The following is a 17,719-nucleotide window of genomic DNA, read 5'->3' on the forward strand; positions in this document are numbered from 1 at the left end:
CTCCCCCCCCCCCCCCTCCGCCACCTCCTCTTCCTCCGTTTGCTTCCCATCCCTCCTTGACGTCCTTCCAAGGCTGCGAGGCGGATGGGATGCTCTTCTTTCCAACGAGATCCTTTTGGCTACAGGCACCATCCTCGTCGCCATCATCGCCCAGGTCCAAGTAACACACCAGAGCATCCACCTACTCCTCTAGTAACACACCAGAGCATGCTCCTACTCCTCTGTCCTGCCGTCTCCTGCTCATCCAGTGGCATCTCAGATCGAGCTGTTCGGATTTCTGGCCAAGAGGAAGCTGCTGCCTTCGGTCGTCACGCGCAAACTCACTGTAAGCTCCTCAAACCTCCTCCTCCAACCACTAACACCTGCTGCTGCTGCTGCTCCTCCTCCTCCTCCTCGTCGTCGTCATCCTCTAACTCTCACACAGCACATCTTTGCTGGTAGCACCATGCTCACTTGCTTCGCTCTTTTTCCCGTTGGGCAGAGCTGGGTGGGCAGGTTGGTCGTCGCCTCCTTCCTCTGCAGCTTCATCGTCGCCTTTTCTCTCATCGCCTACATCCCCGAGGAGGAGCTAGTCAGGCTCCCCAAATTCCTGCAGGCAAGGTTGAGCATGCGCGATGTGCGCGTGATGGCAGAGCAGGTGAGGATAGCAAGCATCCAGTCGATGGCGTGCAGGACGGGGAGGAGGGAGGAGCTCTGCCGTGGGACGCTGCTGTATTGCGCCATCACAGCGATAGTCATCTGCCTGCTATGGACTTCTCCTGCCAGCGTCATCACTTTGAGGTGAAGGAGGAGGAGGAGGAGGAGGAGGAGGAGGAAGGAGGACGAGGAAGGAGGATGAGAGGAGGATGCAAGAGGATCAGGGAGGGTTCAACGTTGATGTTGGTTGCTGCAGCTGCCTTTTTCTCGGCGATGGCCTTGCTGATCCTGTCGGGCGCCTGCTGGGCAGACCAGCAATCCTGCAGTATCGCGTGGGATGGTTTGGAAAGAAAAGTTATCCAGGTCTCCAGTGCCCCTCCCCGCTCGTCCGCCCTCGTCCTCGTCCTCGTCCTCGTCCTCGTCCCCCTGCCTCCTACCTCCTTCCTCCTCATCCTCCACCACCACCTCCTCCCCGTCCTCCTCCCTGTCCATCCCTTTCACCGCCCCCCCTTCTCTTCTCACTGACAGTCAGGCTCTCTGGCTTTCTTCCTATCCTCGCTTGCTGGGAGCTTCTTGTGGGGACGTCTCTTCCTTGCTGCCGGGCACTACGACCGGACCCTCTTTCAAGAAGAAGCCTTCCTCCGAGCTGCTGCTGTCTGCGCGCTAGTAGCAACAGTGGCAGAAGGGGTAAGGGAAGAGGATGAGGATGAGGAAAAGGGAGACGAAGAGAGGGGAAGAGAGGAGAACGGAGAGAGGACGGAGTGTTCCTGGGTGAAGGGGTTGAGGATCTGATGAAGCTCAAGACAAGGGAGAGACGGAGAATTGTGAGAGAGGAGCCGGATGCCGGGGAGGGGGCGTTGAAAGTTGCGAGGAGGCGGAAGAAGGGGAGGCGGAAGAAGAGGAGAGCAGGAGCAGTGCAAGTTGGGCTGAGATTGTTGCAGATATCCCCTCCGGAAGTGGACAACATCCTCATCCCACTCGCCACTCTCCTCACGAGCTACGGGCTACAAGCGTCAGGGTCGGTTCCCTTTCTATTTCACACTCTAGGGTAGGAGGAGAGAGCGGAGGCTACTGCTCTGTCTTGAACTGATCCTCCTGCAAGCCTTCCTTCTGCAGCATCTGACGCTGCCGCACTGTCAGCGTGTGGTAGCAGAGGAAGGAGGGGGGGAGGGAAGGAGGAGAAGAGGAGGATACGCATGAGAGCGGGGCGGTGAGAGGGGAGGGGGACGGCGAGTTACCTTAAGCTCTTCGCGATTCTCATAGGAATCGACGATCTTGTGCGCGTCAGCGACGATGAGATTCTCAATCAGAATCTGGAGGGGGAGGAGAGACGTCAGTAGGGGAGGAGGAGCAGAGGACCGAGCCAGGGAGAAGTGAGAGGAGGAGGAAGGAGGGAGAGGGGAGAGGAATGGGTGAGAATGTTTGGAGAGGGGGAAGTTGGGGGAGAAGAGGATGAGGAGAAGCAAGGGAGGAGACAGGAGAAGTGGAGGAGTAGGAAGAGGAGGTGGTGGTGGAGGAAGAGGGGTGGGAGGAGAGAGATGAGTCGGAGTGAGAGAAAAAGGAGGAGGATGAGGTTGAAGGGAGGAAGAGGGAGAGAGGAGGAACGGTGAACCTTGGCGATGAAGAGGAGATGCTCGAGGATGGCAACAGCCCAGAGGCGGTCGACGAGGGTCATGTTGGCGTGATAGAAGTAGACGGAATGAGCAGTAAGACCCACCAGGCAGGAGTTGGTCACGATCGAGAGCGTCCCGAACAAGCTGAGGACCGACTGAAGCAAACCTCAGCTCCCCGAGAGATGGAAAGGAGGAGGGGATGAGGGGAAGGAAGGACGTTGGAGGGAAGGGGGAACGAAATGAGATGCAGTAGGCGAGGAGGAGAAGAGCACAGAGAGGATGGACCAGGGGGAAGCAAGGAAGAAGGCTGGAGCAGAAGAGAGATAAGTGACCTGCCAACTGCCGATGTCTGCCGCGCACTGATAGGCGGGGCGCTGGTAGGAGAGAAGGAGATCTTGAGCATGGCTGCGAAGGAAGATGAGGTTTAAGGGTAGCGCCGTGACAGCAGCCATGGGAAAGAGCGTGCCAAACATGGCGATGAAGCCAAACTGCAGGAGGAGCAAGAAGGTGTGAGAGAGACGTAGAGGTAGAGGCGGAGGAGAGGAGAAGACAAGGAAGTAGAGAAGGAGAAAACGTGGGAAAGAAGGGGAGGACGAGAAAAGTTAGCCAGACCCTTCTCCTCCATGGCTCTCCTCTTACCTGCATCACGACAGTCTCGTAGAGGAACGTCACTGGCTTTGACTTGCCCAGCTCCAGCTGCGAGCACGTCAGCACCCACGGCAGCAGGCAGTGCGAGCTGACTCGACCTGCTCCTCCATGGGCAACTTCACCACCTTAACCTTCGCCGCCTTCCTCAACGAGGCATTGTTGACATGATCGATCCAGAGACGCTTGACGACGGGGAAAACCTGCCAGGTCGTCATTCCTCCACCTCCCCATTCTCCCCTCTCCTCCTCTCCTTTCTATTTTCCTCTCCTCTTGTCGCACCTTCTCCTCGACTATTCGAAAGGCTGTCATGGACACGAAGGTGGTGGTGAAAATCCCCTGAGCCACTGGCATGCACTGCCACTGCAAAGTGGCGTCAGAGTCATCCCCTCCTCCTTCTCCTCCTCCTCCTCCTCCTCCTCCTCCTCCTTCATCTCTTCCTTCATCTCTTCCTCCCCCCCGCCTTCATCCTCCTCCCCTCCCCCTCCTCTTTTTCTTCCTCTTCCTCTTCTGTCCCTTACCTGCGGGCATCTGAAGGCGGCAAGGACGGACTTGCTGAAGAGGAAGGAGGGCAGACGGTTAGCCGCGAATGCGACAAAACAGATGCCGAAGTAATTGTTCACGACTTTGAACACCTGCCCCCGACCCAGTCATGCCTCCACCTTCCTGCCTGATACCTTCCTCTTCCTCTTCCTCCTCTTCCTCCTCCTCGTCCTCGTCCTCGTCCTCCTCCACCACCACCTCCTCTTCCTCAACCTCCTCCTCCTCCACCTCCTCTTCCTGCAACCCCCCCCCCCCTCCTCCTCCTCTATCACCCCTGCCGCCGCCGCCGCCTTCTCCACCTCCTACTCCTCACCGCAGTTCTCAGGATAGCTGCATCCTCTCGCTCGACCTCTGTCCGCCAGTTCTCAGCTTGCATTCTCCACGTGAGGAAGCGGTCGAAGACTCGGTTCAGAACTTCTCCCACGACAGAGAATCCGATCCCGCAGACAATCTGAGGGGAGAAGAGGAGGGAGAGAGAGAGAGTCAGACAGAAAGACAGAAGAATGTCAGGAGGAGAAGAAGGGCAGAGAAACAAACACGAAAGACATAACTGACAGAGAGACAGAAGGAGCGAGCAAGCGAGCAAGAGAGAGAGAGAGAGAGACAGAAGAGAGAAGGAAAAGTGGGATGACAAAGGAAGGAGTAGAAGCAGAAGGAGGAAGAAGAAGAAAGGTGGAGGAAGAGGAGAAGGGAAGAGATGGAGCAGGAGCAGGAGCAGGAGCAGGTGCAGGAAAAACGTTCACTCACAGCTCCAACGGTTGTATGGCCTGGCTTCATCAATGGACGACAGAAGAAGTAAACAGCGATCGCCATCGCCATCGACACCACGCAGAGAACTCCAATCAGCAGGAAAGTGACGAGGACCCTGCTCTGAAGTGTCACCGGCGGAGAATGAGGAGGAGAGGAGAAGGGGGAGGAGAGGAAGGAATGGGATGAAGAGGCAGGGAGAAGGAGAGAGGAAGAGGTGGAGATGAGGAAGAAGAACCGGTCTCACCTACTCTTTCTGCCACGGGGCGGGAATAAACTGCCCTCATCAAACCAGTACTCCTCCACCTGCAACGAGTGAGCTCAGCGCTCTGAAAACCCTCGCTTATCCTCCTTCGTCCATTCTACCCTCCTGCTCCTGCCCCTGCTCCTGCCGCTCCCGCTCCTGCTTCCCCTCTCTCTGGTTCGATCCCTCTTTCGCTCACCTCTCCTGTCAGGGGATTGACGTGCGTGTTTTTGACTGTTGACGGATGATTCTTGAACTCTGTCAACATCACCTGCGGCGTTCTTTTACTGCTCTTGCCTCCCCACTCGCTTCTCCCTACCTCCTGCTCTTCGAACTCAAGCGTGTCCCACTCATACCTCAACCTCGCCTCGAGCCTCCTCCACAGCTGCTCGTCATAGTCACCGATCATTCTAGCAAGAGAGCGAACGAGTGGGTGTGGACGAAGAGAGATAAGGGGGGAGAGGGGGAGGAAGGATGGGAGGAGAAGGGCGAGGGAGAGAAGAGTGCGAGGAGACGTGAAGAAGTCATCATTAAGAGAAACTGCAAGATTAGGTCTAACAGAGAGGGGGAGAAAGAAGAATGAAGGAGACTGAGGGAAGGGGAAGCAGACAGCGAGTGCGTTTGTGTTTCCTTGCCAAAGGCTGGAGGGGGGGAGTGCACATCGAAGGGACAGAAAGGGACCTGGCAGACGAGGATGGACCATATGGACATGCCGATAGCATACACGACGACATATGGATTGTCCCACGAGCCTGTGAGTCTGTGCGAGGCCATTTGCGAAAATGTCAAGGCTGTGCCGCAGAGGGCTGGAAGCCATTCCATGGAGATCATGTAGCCGTAGAAGGTGAAGAACAGAGCGACCTGAAGCATCTTCAGCATCTCTGTCCAACCGTTCCCTCCCCTCCCACTCCTTCCCTTCCTCCCATTCTCTTCTTTCTTCCTCCCCCTCCCTGCTTCTCCTCCTCCTCCTCCCTCCATTCTCTCTTCCATTCTCCTCCTCCACCAGACCTTCTCTCCGAAGTAGACCTTGATGTCTTCAATGGGCTGCAGCCATCTGTCAGCCTGCGCTGCTCCTCCCTCCCTCCTTCCCTTCCTTCCTACCTGAGGTGAACTCCAGCTACCCGCCCATTCAGCGACGAGCTTGTAGCGGGCTCGGTCGAAGTGCATGTAGAAGTATCCGATGATAACAGGACTATCTCCTTCCATGAGACTCTCGGGGTCGATCGCTCTGCTCCTGCTCATCATCCGTCAGCTCACCAGGACCATCATGCTTCTCCTCACGTCTGCGGCCCACTGCCATCGTCTATCGGCTCGCTGCGAATGATCCTGTCCGTGATTTCCAGCTGCTGCAAGCTGCTGAAGTGGCCGATCGCCTTGTCTGCGGGCTCGAGGAAGCGATCTTTGCCTTGCGGCCCCTCCACTAACTTCTTGCTGAACATGCACAACGCTCCTCCATGCTTGTCTTGCAGCCGGAGGCGGATGCCTCGAGCTTGGGCTTGCATTGCCATGAGGTGGTCGGGCGTGCTGACGTTGAGGAAGAGCTTGTCTCCTGCACGGTTGATCCTCTGCTCCACCTCAAGGTTCAGCTTCCGCAGCTTCTTCATCATGTCCTCCCGCTGCTCCTTGCTCTTCTCCAGCTCGCTCTCATCCAGGACTGAATCTTCATCGGGAAGGCTGAAGGCAATGCAGATCGAAGGAGGCGCCAGGAGAGCGGCTGCGAGCTCAGCCTCTCCATCCTCCTCCTTGTCATCGTCCTCATCATCCAGGCGCTTGTAGCGATTGCTCATCACTACATTCTTCCCCACCATCTCGATGGAAGAAGAGCGCTTTAGCGATGCTCGACAAGCGCTGATCAAGAACAAGCCGCCAGGAACATCACGTCCTCACTCGAGCATGAACGGTGAAGGAGGGAGCACCAGCATAGAGTCTGATCAGGGGAGGGATGCCGATAGTGCATTCCGATTCCCATACAGATTCCCATATAGATCGCGGTATGAGTGGGGAAGTGGGTCGTAGAGCCGGCCCGGGGTCGCCAGTGATATGCCAATGCCGGGTGACCAGTCACTGAGCCTTTTAGGCTGTGGGGGGATGAGGGAGGGGGCGTGGGGAGAAAAATGAAAGGGCTGGTCGGACGGGGGGGCATGGCGTGCTGGAGGATGAGAGGGGAGGCAGAGGAGCTGAGAAAGGCCAAGACACGTGAGATCAGCTCTCGAATGATGGCACATGCTCATCAGTGCCTGCGGGCTGAATCGTCTCACCCTCACCCTCCACGCGCATGCTCGTCTCTGCGAGGGAATCTGGCTGTACGAGAGTTCCATGCTGGGATGGCCGATGTCAGGGGCTGGAGATGGTCAACGGAGCATGCATGCAGGATAAGCTCTCTCTACTCAACCCGGGATCCTGCATGGAGGAGAAACGTCATCTCAAAACCTCCTGAGGAGAGCGAGGAAGTGAACTACCTGCGCGGGGTGCCGCAGGAGAACATTCGCAACTTCTCTATCATAGCTCACATTGATCACGGAAAGAGCACCCTCTCTGACCGCCTCCTGCAACTCACCAACACCAAACTATCCGAGCAGAGGGATCAGTACATGGACAAACTGCAGGTGGAGAGGGAAAGGGGCATCACTGTCAAAGCGCAATCTGCCAGTCTCTTTTACCAGCAGGACGGGAAGGACTACCTGCTCAACCTGATCGACACCCCGGGGCACGTGGACTTCTCCTACGAGGTCTCAAGGAGTCTGGCAGCTTGCGAGGGAGTCATCCTCCTCATAGATGCCAGCCAGGGGATCGAGGCTCAGACCCTCGCCAACCATGCGCTTGCTACCAAGAACGGCCTCAAGATCATCCCCTGCATGAACAAGATCGACCTTCCTCATGCTGACCCCGATCGGGTCGCTGCTCAAGTCCACGCAGCCCTGGGCTATGCCAAGGAGGAGATCCTACAAGTGTCAGGGAAGACTGGGGTGGGGGTCGAAGAGCTGCTAAGAGCAGTGATCGAGAGGATCCCTCCTCCTACGGGCTCCCTGCAGAACGGACTGCGCGCGCTGGTGTTCGACACGTGGTACGAGACGTTCAAGGGAGTCGTGTCGCTGATCCGGGTGATGGAGGGTCAGATTGCGCACGGGGAGAAGTTTCTCATGAAGTCTACTGACAAGACGTACGAGGTCCACGAGCTGGGAATCATGCATCCTGAAGCCACTCCCGTTACCCGCCTGCAGGCTGGTCAGGTCGGCTACATCCTGTGCAACATGAAGTCTCCAGCTGAAGCTCGGGTGGGCGACACAGTCTGCAGCGACGCGTCTGTGGAAGCGCTTAAGGGGTTCCAGCCGCCCGTGCCAATGGTGTTCGCCGGGATCTATCCGATCGACGCGAGCGACTTTGACGCGCTGAACAAGGCGATTTCGAAGCTGCTGCTCAACGACACATCGGTCAGCATCTTCAAGGAGAGCTCCAACGCTCTCGGGCTCGGGTTCCGGTGCGGATTCCTGGGCCTCCTCCACATGGATGTGTTCCGGCAGCGACTGGAGCAGGAGCACAACGCAGACATCATCATCACCAACCCGACGGTTCCGTTCCGAGTCCGCCTCAAGAAGAACCCGAAGGAGTTCGTCACCATCTCCAACCCGAGCGACTTCCCGGACCAGTCGCAGGTGATTGAGTTCGAAGAGCCCGTGGTGAAAGCCAGCTTGCTCATGCCTACCGAGGTTAACCGCTGACTTCACTTGCTGGCCTCGTGCTGACTGAGACTTTTCCTTCAGCACCTCGGGGGTGTCATGGAGCTCTGCACGTCGAGGAGAGCGAGGGATCTGGACATGGTGTACTTGGACTCCGGGCAGGTCCTGCTCAAGTGCATCCTTCCTCTCGGCGAGATCGTCATCGATTTCTACGACAAGATCAAGGGGATCTCAGCGGTACGAGGCAGCTGGGCGCAAGCAGAGACTTTGCGCTTTGACTGGCTGTCTGGCAGGGATACGCTAGCCTGGAGTATGAGCCCGCAGGGTTCCAGCAAGCTCAGATCAGTAAAGTCACGTTCCACCTCAACGGAAAGCCAGTGGATGCGTTGACCACCATCGTCCATCACACCAATGCAGAGCAGGTCTTGTATCATGGCAGCTCTTGATGATGCTCTTCCCCGTCCTGTCCCCTCTCCTCTTGTCTCCTTGTCTTGACCTGCTCTCGTGCCGCCACCTCATGGAAGAGTCTGCAGGTGGGACGCAGAGTTACAGAAAAGCTGAAGGAGGTGCTGGATAGGCAGCAGTTTGAAGTTGCGGTCCAAGCCATGGTGGGAGGGAGGGTGATCGCTAGAGAGACCATCAAGGCTGTGAGGAAGAACGTGCTCTCCAGGAGCGGCAAGGTCAGCCATTGCTCTCGTTCCGCTGCTACCTCATCCGCTCCTGGCAGACTGTTGGAGGTGGCGATGTGACGAGGAAGAAGAAGCTGCTCGAGAAGCAGAAGGAGGGGAAGAAGAAGATGAAGAGGATTGGTACTTGTACCTCGCTCCCTTCCTGTACTGACCTCTCTTCAGGCGACGTAGAGCTCAGCCAAGATGCGTTCTTGACAGTCATCGACAATTCTTGATCACATCAAATGAAGTTGGGCAAGTAAGTTCCGTCAAAGTCGGCAATTGCGTCGATGTCCATCTCCATATGAACATTCTCAAAGCTCGCCGCATTCCCTCTTATTCCCTTGCCTGCCCTCCTCGTCACTTTCAAGTCTTTGCATGTCTCCTTCACCTGTGTGCACTCGATGTCCTTCAGGGGGCAACCAAGTGTCCAGGAACAGTTTTCGTGTACGTATGTCAACAACCTCGTCCGCAAACCTTGAGGCCTCACTGCTGGTATTCCTATGACTGGGTTACACCAAGTGATGGTGTAGGGTACCCAGTACCGAAGGGAGGATGTTGTCATTGCCGACCATGGTCGAACTCTCGCCGTTTCTACTTCATTGTCATGACCGGGTTTCCGTCTCGTTGCAGTTTACCTTTCAGCGCGCTTCTTGCGGTGTCTTGTTTACTTGCCAAAGTCTTGAACACGCTGTCAGTTGCACAACCCAGTCTCACTTGCAGCTCCGAACCTTGTCCTTTGACATGTCGAGGCTCTTGGACTGAGAGACATGTCCGGGCAACAAGTCCGTCCATGAAAACGTTTTCTTGGCTTCAGACTTTGGTCGTGTGGGTAAGACAGAGATCAGGAGTCAGCAATCAAAGTACCTTCACCGACGCAAGGTTCTCTGCCACATTCAAGAATCGTGATATACTCGCGCTTGCCTGCGTCAGAGGCGAGGTGAGGCGGAGAAGAGAGGAGGAGGGAAAAGACCAGCCGATCTCTCCACCGCAAGGCTCTATCCAACTGCCCATGCATCATCTTGATGTGATCTTGCTCCAGTACGGCGAGCATGTCTACCAATCAATCATTCATTCATCATCATCATCATCATCATCATCATCATCATCATCATCATCATCATCATCGAAGGCACCAGCAACTTTCAATCGAAGGATCGTCGCTGTCTGAGATGCCACATAGCAGCTCTCTGTTGCTATCTGCGGCCACAGATTGAGAAGAGATTCACAGTTCGCACGAGGAGGCTCACGCGATCTCCTGCCGTCAGATCTCCGAGCACAGTTCCTTTGGAGCCCACAGCAACAGTTAGATTCACATCTTGGTGTTCTCTTCCTGGGATCTGATTCGAATACAGTCAGCACAGCCAGGACGAGCAAAGACAAACAGCAAGTCAAGTTCATGATATCAAGCTAAAAGTCGAGAGCATACCTTGCTCTTCGAGTCTTGCTTTGATAGAAATCTGAAGGAAGCGTATGCGGCCTTGCAATGATCAGGCAGGGTAACGCTGCGATGGATTGAGACCTTGAAAGAAGAACAGGGTGAATTGACAATCATGGACAAGGGTTATCTTACTTGTCCTTCCATAACTACAATCATATCCTCATCCACCTTCCCTTCTTTTCGAACACACGAGCCGTACATGAGCCGATCGAACCGAGCCTTGGGTATCAACGAGGCTAATGCACGTTTTCAATGAAATGAGCCGATCAAACACAAAAGCTCCTCACATAGAGCGTCTTCACTGATTCCACGGAATACTGGCGAGTCTTTGAGAACAAGGAGAGCATCAAGCAATATTTCTTCGTCAAAGTACTACAAATTTCATCTTTGTCATCGTCACGTTGAACACTGTGATAGGAACACCTGACTGCGCAGAACATGGCGCTTCGTTTTGGAACCTAAAACAGTTCCTTTCTTCCACGAGAATTTGTGAGACAGCCTCTATAGACAAAACTCAACTCAGCTCTCTCAATACAAACCATCCATGCATGATTGCATTGCTCGTATTGCCTAACCTTGGTGATGCCAGGTGGCGGGGAGTCGCCCGGAGAGGTTTGCGGTTGATCCTTGAGCTTCAAGCTGCGGTGAGATCGACTACGAGTAGCGAGAGCGTCGTGACGAGCCTTGCTCACATCCTTCCCTTGCAGCAGGGAGAGGAGGAACGGAGACGCACTCCTTGGGGGCTCTGAGGACATGTGAAGTGCCTAGACGTGTTGACAATAGCAAGTTCACATATCAACACGTCACGTCCGATAGAGCAACGAGACAGCAAACAGTCGAGATGTGAGCGCATCAGCAGAGAGCATACTTACAACACGACCCGCTCCTCGCCTCTTGCCTGCCCTTGTGCATGCGCGACCAACGGCTGATACATGGAAGGCCAGGGGTCCGGGGTTCGTTCACATGCAACTTGATGCTAATGTTCAGAAGGGGCCCCAAAACAGCCTTGATAACTTTAAATTAGAACCAAGCGTTTGGTGGAAGATTCAAACTTTGACGACAAACTCCGACAAGCTTCCTCACAGACAAAACTTGACCGACACACGACAAGAAAGAAGAGTCGAGAGAGAGGAGACAATACAAGACATGGCAGGAGAGTGTGGTGCATACAAATATTCCAGTGAGTGTTTATTGGAAAATCACGGTTAATCAAACAAACCAAGACAAGAAACCAGATATCATGTCTCAAGAAAAACACAATCGTACAGCTTTAGTCAACCTCCTCAATGTGAGGGCCACCACTGCTCTCCCCAGCTCCCGATGCGGCAGCTCCTTCGCCTCCCATGCCCATGCCTCCCGGCATTTGCCCTCCGGCCGAGTACAGCTTCGTCATGATCGGCATGGCCACCTGCTCAAGCGCCTTCTGCTTGGCCTCGTACTCCTCGGGTGCGGCGCCATGGTTGGCCTCGAGCCAAGAGATGGTCTCCTCGATCTTTGCAGTGAGCGACGACTTGTCCGACTCGTCGATTTTGCCGGCAACCTTGTCGTCATTGAGCGTGTTCTTGAGTGAGTAGGCGTAGTTCTCCAGCGCGTTGCGAGCCTCGACCTTCTTGCGCTGTCGCTCGTCTTCCTCCTTGAAGCGCTCCGCCTCCCGCACCATGCGCTCGATGTCGTCCTGGCTGAGGCGACCCTTGTCGTTGGTGATGGTGATCTTGTTCTGCTTGCCCGTGGACTTGTCCTGCGCCGAGACGTTCATGATGCCGTTGGCGTCGAGGTCGAAGGAGACTTCGATCTGAGGGACGCCGCGGGGGGCCGGCGGGATGCCGTCGAGCTGGAACTTGCCTAGCAGGTTGTTGTCTTTGGTCATCTGGCGCTCGCCCTCAAAGACCTGGATGAGCACGCCGGGCTGGTTGTCGGCGTAGGTGGAGAAGGTCTGCGACTTCTTGCAGGGGATGGTCGTGTTGCGCTCGATGAGCTTGGTCATGACGCCGCCTGCCGTCTCGATGCCGAGCGACAAGGGCGCAACGTCGAGCAGCAGCAGGTCCTGCGTCTTCTGCGAGTCCACGCCAGCAAGGATGGCAGCCTGGACGGCAGCACCGTAGGCGACGGCCTCGTCAGGGTTGATGCTCTTGTTCAGCTCCTTGCCATTGAAGAAGTCCTGCAGCAGCGACTGGACCTTGGGGATGCGGGTTGACCCGCCGACCAGCACGATCTCGTTGACCTGGCCCTTGGAGATCTTGGCGTCGCGCAGCACGCGGTCCACAGGGTCCATGGTCGCTCGGAAGAGGTCCGCGCAGAGCTCCTCGAACTTGGCACGCGTGATGTTGGTGTAGAAGTCGATGCCGTCATAGCACGAGTCCACCTCGATGGTCGTCTGCGCCGCCGACGACAGCGTGCGCTTGGCACGCTCGCACGCCGTGCGGATGCGCCTGAGGGCGCGGGCGTTGTCGGAGGGGTCCTTCTTGTGCTTGCGCTTAAACTCCTGCAGCACGTACTGCACGAGGCGGTTGTCGAAGTCCTCGCCTCCCAGGTGCGTGTCGCCTGCCGTCGCCTTCACCTCGAAGATCCCGTCGTCGATGGTCAGTAGCGACACATCGAAAGTGCCTCCGCCCAGGTCGTAGATGAGGATGTTGCGCTCGCCCGAGCCCTTCTTCTCCAGGCCGTAGGCGATGGCAGCTGCAGTCGGCTCGTTGATGATGCGCAGGACGTTGAGACCCGCAATCATGCCCGCGTCCTTGGTCGCCTGGCGCTGGGAGTCGTTGAAGTAGGCCGGCACCGTGATGACGGCATGCTTGACCTCCTTGCCGAGGTAGGCCTCGGCGGTCTCCTTCATCTTGGTGAGGACCATGGACGAGATCTCCTCGGGCGAGAAGGTCTTGGTCTGGCCCTTGTACTCGGCCTGGATGTGGGGCTTGCCGTCCTTGGGGACTACCTTGAAGGGGAAGTGCTTCAAGTCGTTCTGGAGGGCGGGGTCGTCCATCTTGCGGCCGATGAGGCGCTTGGCGTCGAAGATTGTGTTGTGAGGGTTCATGGCGGCCTGGTTTTTGGCGGCATCGCCGATGAGGCGCTCGCTGTCGGTGAAGGCAACCCAGGAGGGGGTCGTGCGGTTACCTTGGTCGTTTGCGATGATCTCGCAGCGCTCTTGCTGCCAGATGCCGACGCAGGAGTAGGTAGTGCCGAGGTCGATGCCAACGGCGGGTCCGTCGATCTTCTTGTTAGACATGGTAGTGGAAGAAAAGGAAGTGTAGGAAGAGAGAGAAGTCGGAGACAACGGTGCAAGGATGTAGAGTAGCGCGTGGGCGCCGAAAGCAAGGAAGTTTGTTGGGGGAGGAGGGGCAGGGCTCAGGGTTTTATAGGGGAGGGGTGGGGTCAGCAGAATGTTCTGCAGGTGCAGCCTGTCCCGGTGTACCGTGGTATTTCTCAAAATTTGTGAAAAATTTGTTCTGAAACTTCAAGCTATCTCAATTAATTTTCCTGATATCTTGAAATTTGATGGGTATTTTTGAGCCCTATGAACAATTTCAATTATCAAAACCTAAGAACATTCTACAAACGATTGTTCGATCGAAGGACCCGTCTGTTCTGCCTAAAAATACCAGCACCCACCCGAATCGAAAGAACATTCGAAACGGGGTGGGTGTGAAATAAAACCCTGATCGCTCCCCCGCTCCTCTCAACAAACTTGCAGGCACTCCTTGTACGCTAGTTCTCAACCAACACCTCCTCCTCCTCAGCACTTACTTGTCTCTCTTCCTACACTTCCTTCTCTTCCTCTACCATGTCTAACAAGAAGATCGACGGACCCGCCGTTGGCATCGACCTCGGCACTACCTACTCCTGCGTCGGCATCTGGCAGCAAGAGCGCTGCGAGATCATCGCAAACGACCAAGGTAACCGCACGACCCCCTCCTGGGTTGCCTTCACCGACAGCGAGCGCCTCATCGGCGATGCCGCCAAAAACCAGGCCGCCATGAACCCTCACAACACAATCTTCGACGCCAAGCGCCTCATCGGCCGCAAGATGGACGACCCCGCCCTCCAGAACGACTTGAAGCACTTCCCCTTCAAGGTAGTCCCCAAGGACGGCAAGCCCCACATCCAGGCCGAGTACAAGGGCCAGACCAAGACCTTCTCGCCCGAGGAGATCTCGTCCATGGTCCTCACCAAGATGAAGGAGACCGCCGAGGCCTACCTCGGCAAGGAGGTCAAGCATGCCGTCATCACGGTGCCGGCCTACTTCAACGACTCCCAGCGCCAGGCGACCAAGGACGCGGGCATGATTGCGGGTCTCAACGTCCTGCGCATCATCAACGAGCCGACTGCAGCTGCCATCGCCTACGGCCTGGAGAAGAAGGGCTCGGGCGAGCGCAACATCCTCATCTACGACCTGGGCGGAGGCACCTTCGATGTGTCGCTGCTGACCATCGACGACGGGATCTTCGAGGTGAAGGCGACGGCAGGCGACACGCACCTGGGAGGCGAGGACTTCGACAACCGCCTCGTGCAGTACGTGCTGCAGGAGTTTAAGCGCAAGCACAAGAAGGACCCCTCCGAAAACGCCCGCGCCCTCAGGCGCATCCGCACGGCGTGCGAGCGTGCCAAGCGCACGCTGTCGTCGGCGGCGCAGACGACCATCGAGGTGGACTCGTGCTATGACGGCATCGACTTCTACACCAACATCACGCGTGCCAAGTTCGAGGAGCTCTGCGCGGACCTCTTCCGAGCGACCATGGACCCTGTGGACCGCGTGCTGCGCGACGCCAAGATCTCCAAGGGCCAGGTGAACGAGATCGTGCTGGTCGGCGGGTCTACCCGCATCCCCAAGGTCCAGTCGCTGCTGCAGGACTTCTTCAACGGCAAGGAGCTAAACAAGAGCATCAACCCTGACGAGGCCGTCGCCTACGGTGCTGCCGTCCAGGCTGCCATCCTTGCTGGCGTGGACTCGCAGAAGACGCAGGACCTGCTGCTGCTCGACGTTGCGCCCTTGTCGCTCGGCATCGAGACGGCAGGCGGCGTCATGACCAAGCTCATAGAGCGCAACACGACCATCCCCTGCAAGAAGTCGCAGACCTTCTCCACCTACGCCGACAACCAGCCCGGCGTGCTCATCCAGGTCTTTGAGGGCGAGCGCCAGATGACCAAAGACAATAACTTGCTAGGCAAGTTCCAGCTCGACGGTATCCCGCCGGCCCCCCGCGGCGTCCCTCAGATCGAAGTCTCCTTCGACCTCGACGCCAACGGCATCATGAACGTCTCGGCGCAGGACAAGTCCACGGGCAAGCAGAACAAGATCACCATCACCAACGACAAGGGTCGCCTCAGCCAGGACGACATCGAGCGCATGGTGCGGGAGGCGGAGCGCTTCAAGGAGGAAGACGATCGACAGCGCAAGAAGGTCGAGGCTCGCAACGCGCTGGAGAACTACGCCTACTCACTCAAGAACACGCTCAATGACGACAAGGTTGCCGGCAAAATCGACGAGTCGGACAAGTCGTCGCTCACTGCAAAGATCGAGGAGACCATCTCTTGGCTCGAGGCCAACCATGGCGCCGCACCCGAGGAGTACGAGGCCAAGCAGAAGGCGCTTGAGCAGGTGGCCATGCCGATCATGACGAAGCTGTACTCGGCCGGAGGGCAGATGCCGGGAGGCATGGGCATGGGAGGCGAAGGAGCTGCCGCATCGGGAGCTGGGGAGAGCAGTGGCGCTGGTCCTCACATTGAGGAAGTAGATTAGTTGTGCGGTGATATGTATTGAAGTTGTATCAGTAGATGGAATGATATTTTATTGATGATGCACGAATAAACGTGAGTGATCTTTATATATTGAACTCTTTTACGATTTCTTCTGATTTCAAGCAAAACGTTCAATTTTGAATGCTTTAATGATTTATAATGATTCAACATTGTTCAATCAGCCTTTTGATGGTAACAGATCTTGAGAAGACTTACCTTCTTATTTTTTTGTTTCGACATGGAACTCATATCTCATCAGTATTTTTCCCCTATAATATTTCTTTGAAATGATACTCAACACACAATTTTGGTTTCACGCAGACGCTATGGTGTAACTACTGCCACTACATAAAACTCCACTACCTCCCCACAACGCACAAGTTAGTTACGCATGCGATTGCCAGTTCTGTTCGTTGAGCTCCGACTCATTTATCGCAGCTGATATTACCCTCCCTTTGATTCTTCACTGTCTTGAAATGTGCCTTTGATCTTTAGGCAAGGTAGCGATATCACTTCCTGTCTCAATCTTGTTCATCTTTAGTTCCTGAAATACTTTTTTTGAATTTCTTTTGGATATCACAATAGCAAGAATGTTGGTTGGGTCCAATTGAATCATACTGAACTCACTTCTTTAATCCTTGTTTTTGACATCCCACCTAACTTCTCCTACTTGTCTTCTATTGACTGTTACTCTCTACTTTTCGCTTCTCCTTTGATCTCCTCTCCTCTCTTCTCCTCTTCTGTCCTGTCCAGTCCTGCCCTGCCCTTCCCTGCCCTTCCCTACCCCTACCCCTCCACGTCTCGTCTCGTCATCGCACGTCAGCCCGCGACCCCCAGTTCGCCTCCCGCTCGCCCCCCGCTTTCGGTCAAATTTGAGATCTATAAATATATACGTCGGAACGACCTCTGTTTCAATGCGATCCGCCTGTTTACCACACGAAACCCCCTCTTAATGGCCTCCTTAAGGTTTCATAAGACTTTTTTTCGATATATTAAAAACATTTTATAGAAACCTCTTTTTAAACGAAGGCGCTAGGTTCCCGGGCATGGTATGCGCACAATCGACGATGGCAGGGCTCTCTGCCGCTCTGCGAAGGTTCAGCTCGATCGCCTCAAGAGTGGAGGTAGGAGACTAAAATGATCTTTGCTTTCCTGTGCGTTTGTTTGATATGTCAGCGTTCTTCTCAGCTGTTTCGTTCGACCTTGTGCTTTCCTTCTCTTCTTCCACTGCACTGAAACTCTGCTCCTGATAGCTGCTGACCGGTTGTGGTGCAGAGCCTTGGAGTGGCCTCTAAGACTGAGCAGGCAGCTGCGATGGCGAAGAAGTCAAGAAGAACAGTCCAGACAGAGAAAACATCTCCAGGGACGTTGAGGGTGGGATGCCCGGAGTGCGTGAAAGAGAAAGGCGAGCACGATTGTGAGCAGATCGTCACGTGGGACGAGCTCTTCAAGGTCGACCTCTTTTACCGCAAGTGAAGGCAGCCCAGCGAGTGTAAATAGACTGTGATATAGGAGGTATAGGGCGATGCGTCAAGAAACGGAATGATCGAACACCAACGAGTGTTTGCTCCATGCACCATGTCAACACTTTTGCCGTCAGTAGCCCCATGGAGGTAGAGACGTGACATCAATGTAGAGGAACCTCGACTCACGTCCAGACAGAAGGAATTGCAGGAGCGTTGTCAACAGAAGTCTTTTATTTGATGGCAAAACACAACAATGACACAACGGCTGTCCGCCCGTACCAAGTCGAGCAAGGGTTTCCTGCGTCC

The 17,719-nt window shown here is 55.6% G+C and overlaps 7 protein-coding genes across 7 annotated transcripts; 4 read left to right on the forward strand and 3 right to left on the reverse strand.

Moving 5' to 3' along the window:
• Positions 1-445: 445 nt before the first annotated feature.
• Positions 446-784, forward strand: GUITHDRAFT_107864 (hypothetical protein; the record flags this gene model as incomplete). Its single annotated transcript, XM_005833175.1, has 1 exon — positions 446-784. The coding sequence occupies one exon, from the start codon at positions 446-448 to the stop codon at positions 782-784; it is 339 nt and encodes a 112-aa protein (XP_005833232.1).
• Positions 785-1,704: 920 nt separating this feature from the next.
• On the reverse strand, positions 1,705-6,236 carry GUITHDRAFT_138358 (hypothetical protein; the record flags this gene model as incomplete). Its single annotated transcript, XM_005833176.1, has 17 exons — positions 1,705-1,761; positions 1,875-1,949; positions 2,249-2,404; positions 2,582-2,737; positions 2,889-2,945; positions 2,996-3,097; positions 3,177-3,257; positions 3,416-3,529; positions 3,751-3,888; positions 4,185-4,302; positions 4,432-4,490; positions 4,628-4,699; positions 4,748-4,813; positions 5,110-5,289; positions 5,437-5,472; positions 5,530-5,662; positions 5,710-6,236. The coding sequence occupies 17 exons, from the start codon at positions 6,234-6,236 to the stop codon at positions 1,705-1,707; spliced, it is 2,127 nt and encodes a 708-aa protein (XP_005833233.1).
• Positions 6,237-6,651: 415 nt separating this feature from the next.
• Positions 6,652-9,009, forward strand: GUITHDRAFT_157755 (hypothetical protein; the record flags this gene model as incomplete). The annotated part of the gene is made up of 7 exons (XM_005833177.1): positions 6,652-6,778; positions 6,880-8,135; positions 8,190-8,342; positions 8,399-8,527; positions 8,639-8,785; positions 8,833-8,914; positions 8,957-9,009. 7 exons carry the CDS (start codon positions 6,652-6,654, stop codon positions 9,007-9,009), a joined length of 1,947 nt encoding a protein of 648 aa, XP_005833234.1.
• A 477-nt stretch (positions 9,010-9,486) lies between these two features.
• On the reverse strand, positions 9,487-10,969 carry GUITHDRAFT_138360 (hypothetical protein; the record flags this gene model as incomplete). The annotated part of the gene is made up of 7 exons (XM_005833178.1): positions 9,487-9,591; positions 9,641-9,697; positions 10,024-10,113; positions 10,203-10,295; positions 10,347-10,450; positions 10,502-10,586; positions 10,790-10,969. The coding sequence occupies 7 exons, from the start codon at positions 10,967-10,969 to the stop codon at positions 9,487-9,489; spliced, it is 714 nt and encodes a 237-aa protein (XP_005833235.1).
• A 515-nt stretch (positions 10,970-11,484) lies between these two features.
• On the reverse strand, positions 11,485-13,437 carry GUITHDRAFT_107868 (heat shock protein 70; the record flags this gene model as incomplete). The annotated part of the gene is made up of 1 exon (XM_005833179.1): positions 11,485-13,437. The coding sequence occupies one exon, from the start codon at positions 13,435-13,437 to the stop codon at positions 11,485-11,487; it is 1,953 nt and encodes a 650-aa protein (XP_005833236.1).
• Positions 13,438-13,992: 555 nt separating this feature from the next.
• Positions 13,993-15,948, forward strand: GUITHDRAFT_70655 (heat shock protein 70; the record flags this gene model as incomplete). The annotated part of the gene is made up of 1 exon (XM_005833180.1): positions 13,993-15,948. One exon carries the CDS (start codon positions 13,993-13,995, stop codon positions 15,946-15,948), a length of 1,956 nt encoding a protein of 651 aa, XP_005833237.1.
• A 1,053-nt stretch (positions 15,949-17,001) lies between these two features.
• GUITHDRAFT_152438 (hypothetical protein) lies at positions 17,002-17,655 on the forward strand. Its single transcript, XM_005833181.1, has 2 exons — positions 17,002-17,071; positions 17,223-17,655. The coding sequence occupies exons 1-2, from the start codon at positions 17,015-17,017 to the stop codon at positions 17,421-17,423; spliced, it is 258 nt and encodes an 85-aa protein (XP_005833238.1). The 5' UTR covers positions 17,002-17,014; the 3' UTR covers positions 17,424-17,655.
• Positions 17,656-17,719: the final 64 nt, after the last annotated feature.

Source organism: Guillardia theta (genome assembly GCF_000315625.1).
Source record: "Guillardia theta CCMP2712 unplaced genomic scaffold GUITHscaffold_31, whole genome shotgun sequence".
Classification (NCBI taxonomy): domain Eukaryota; class Cryptophyceae; order Pyrenomonadales; family Geminigeraceae; genus Guillardia; species Guillardia theta.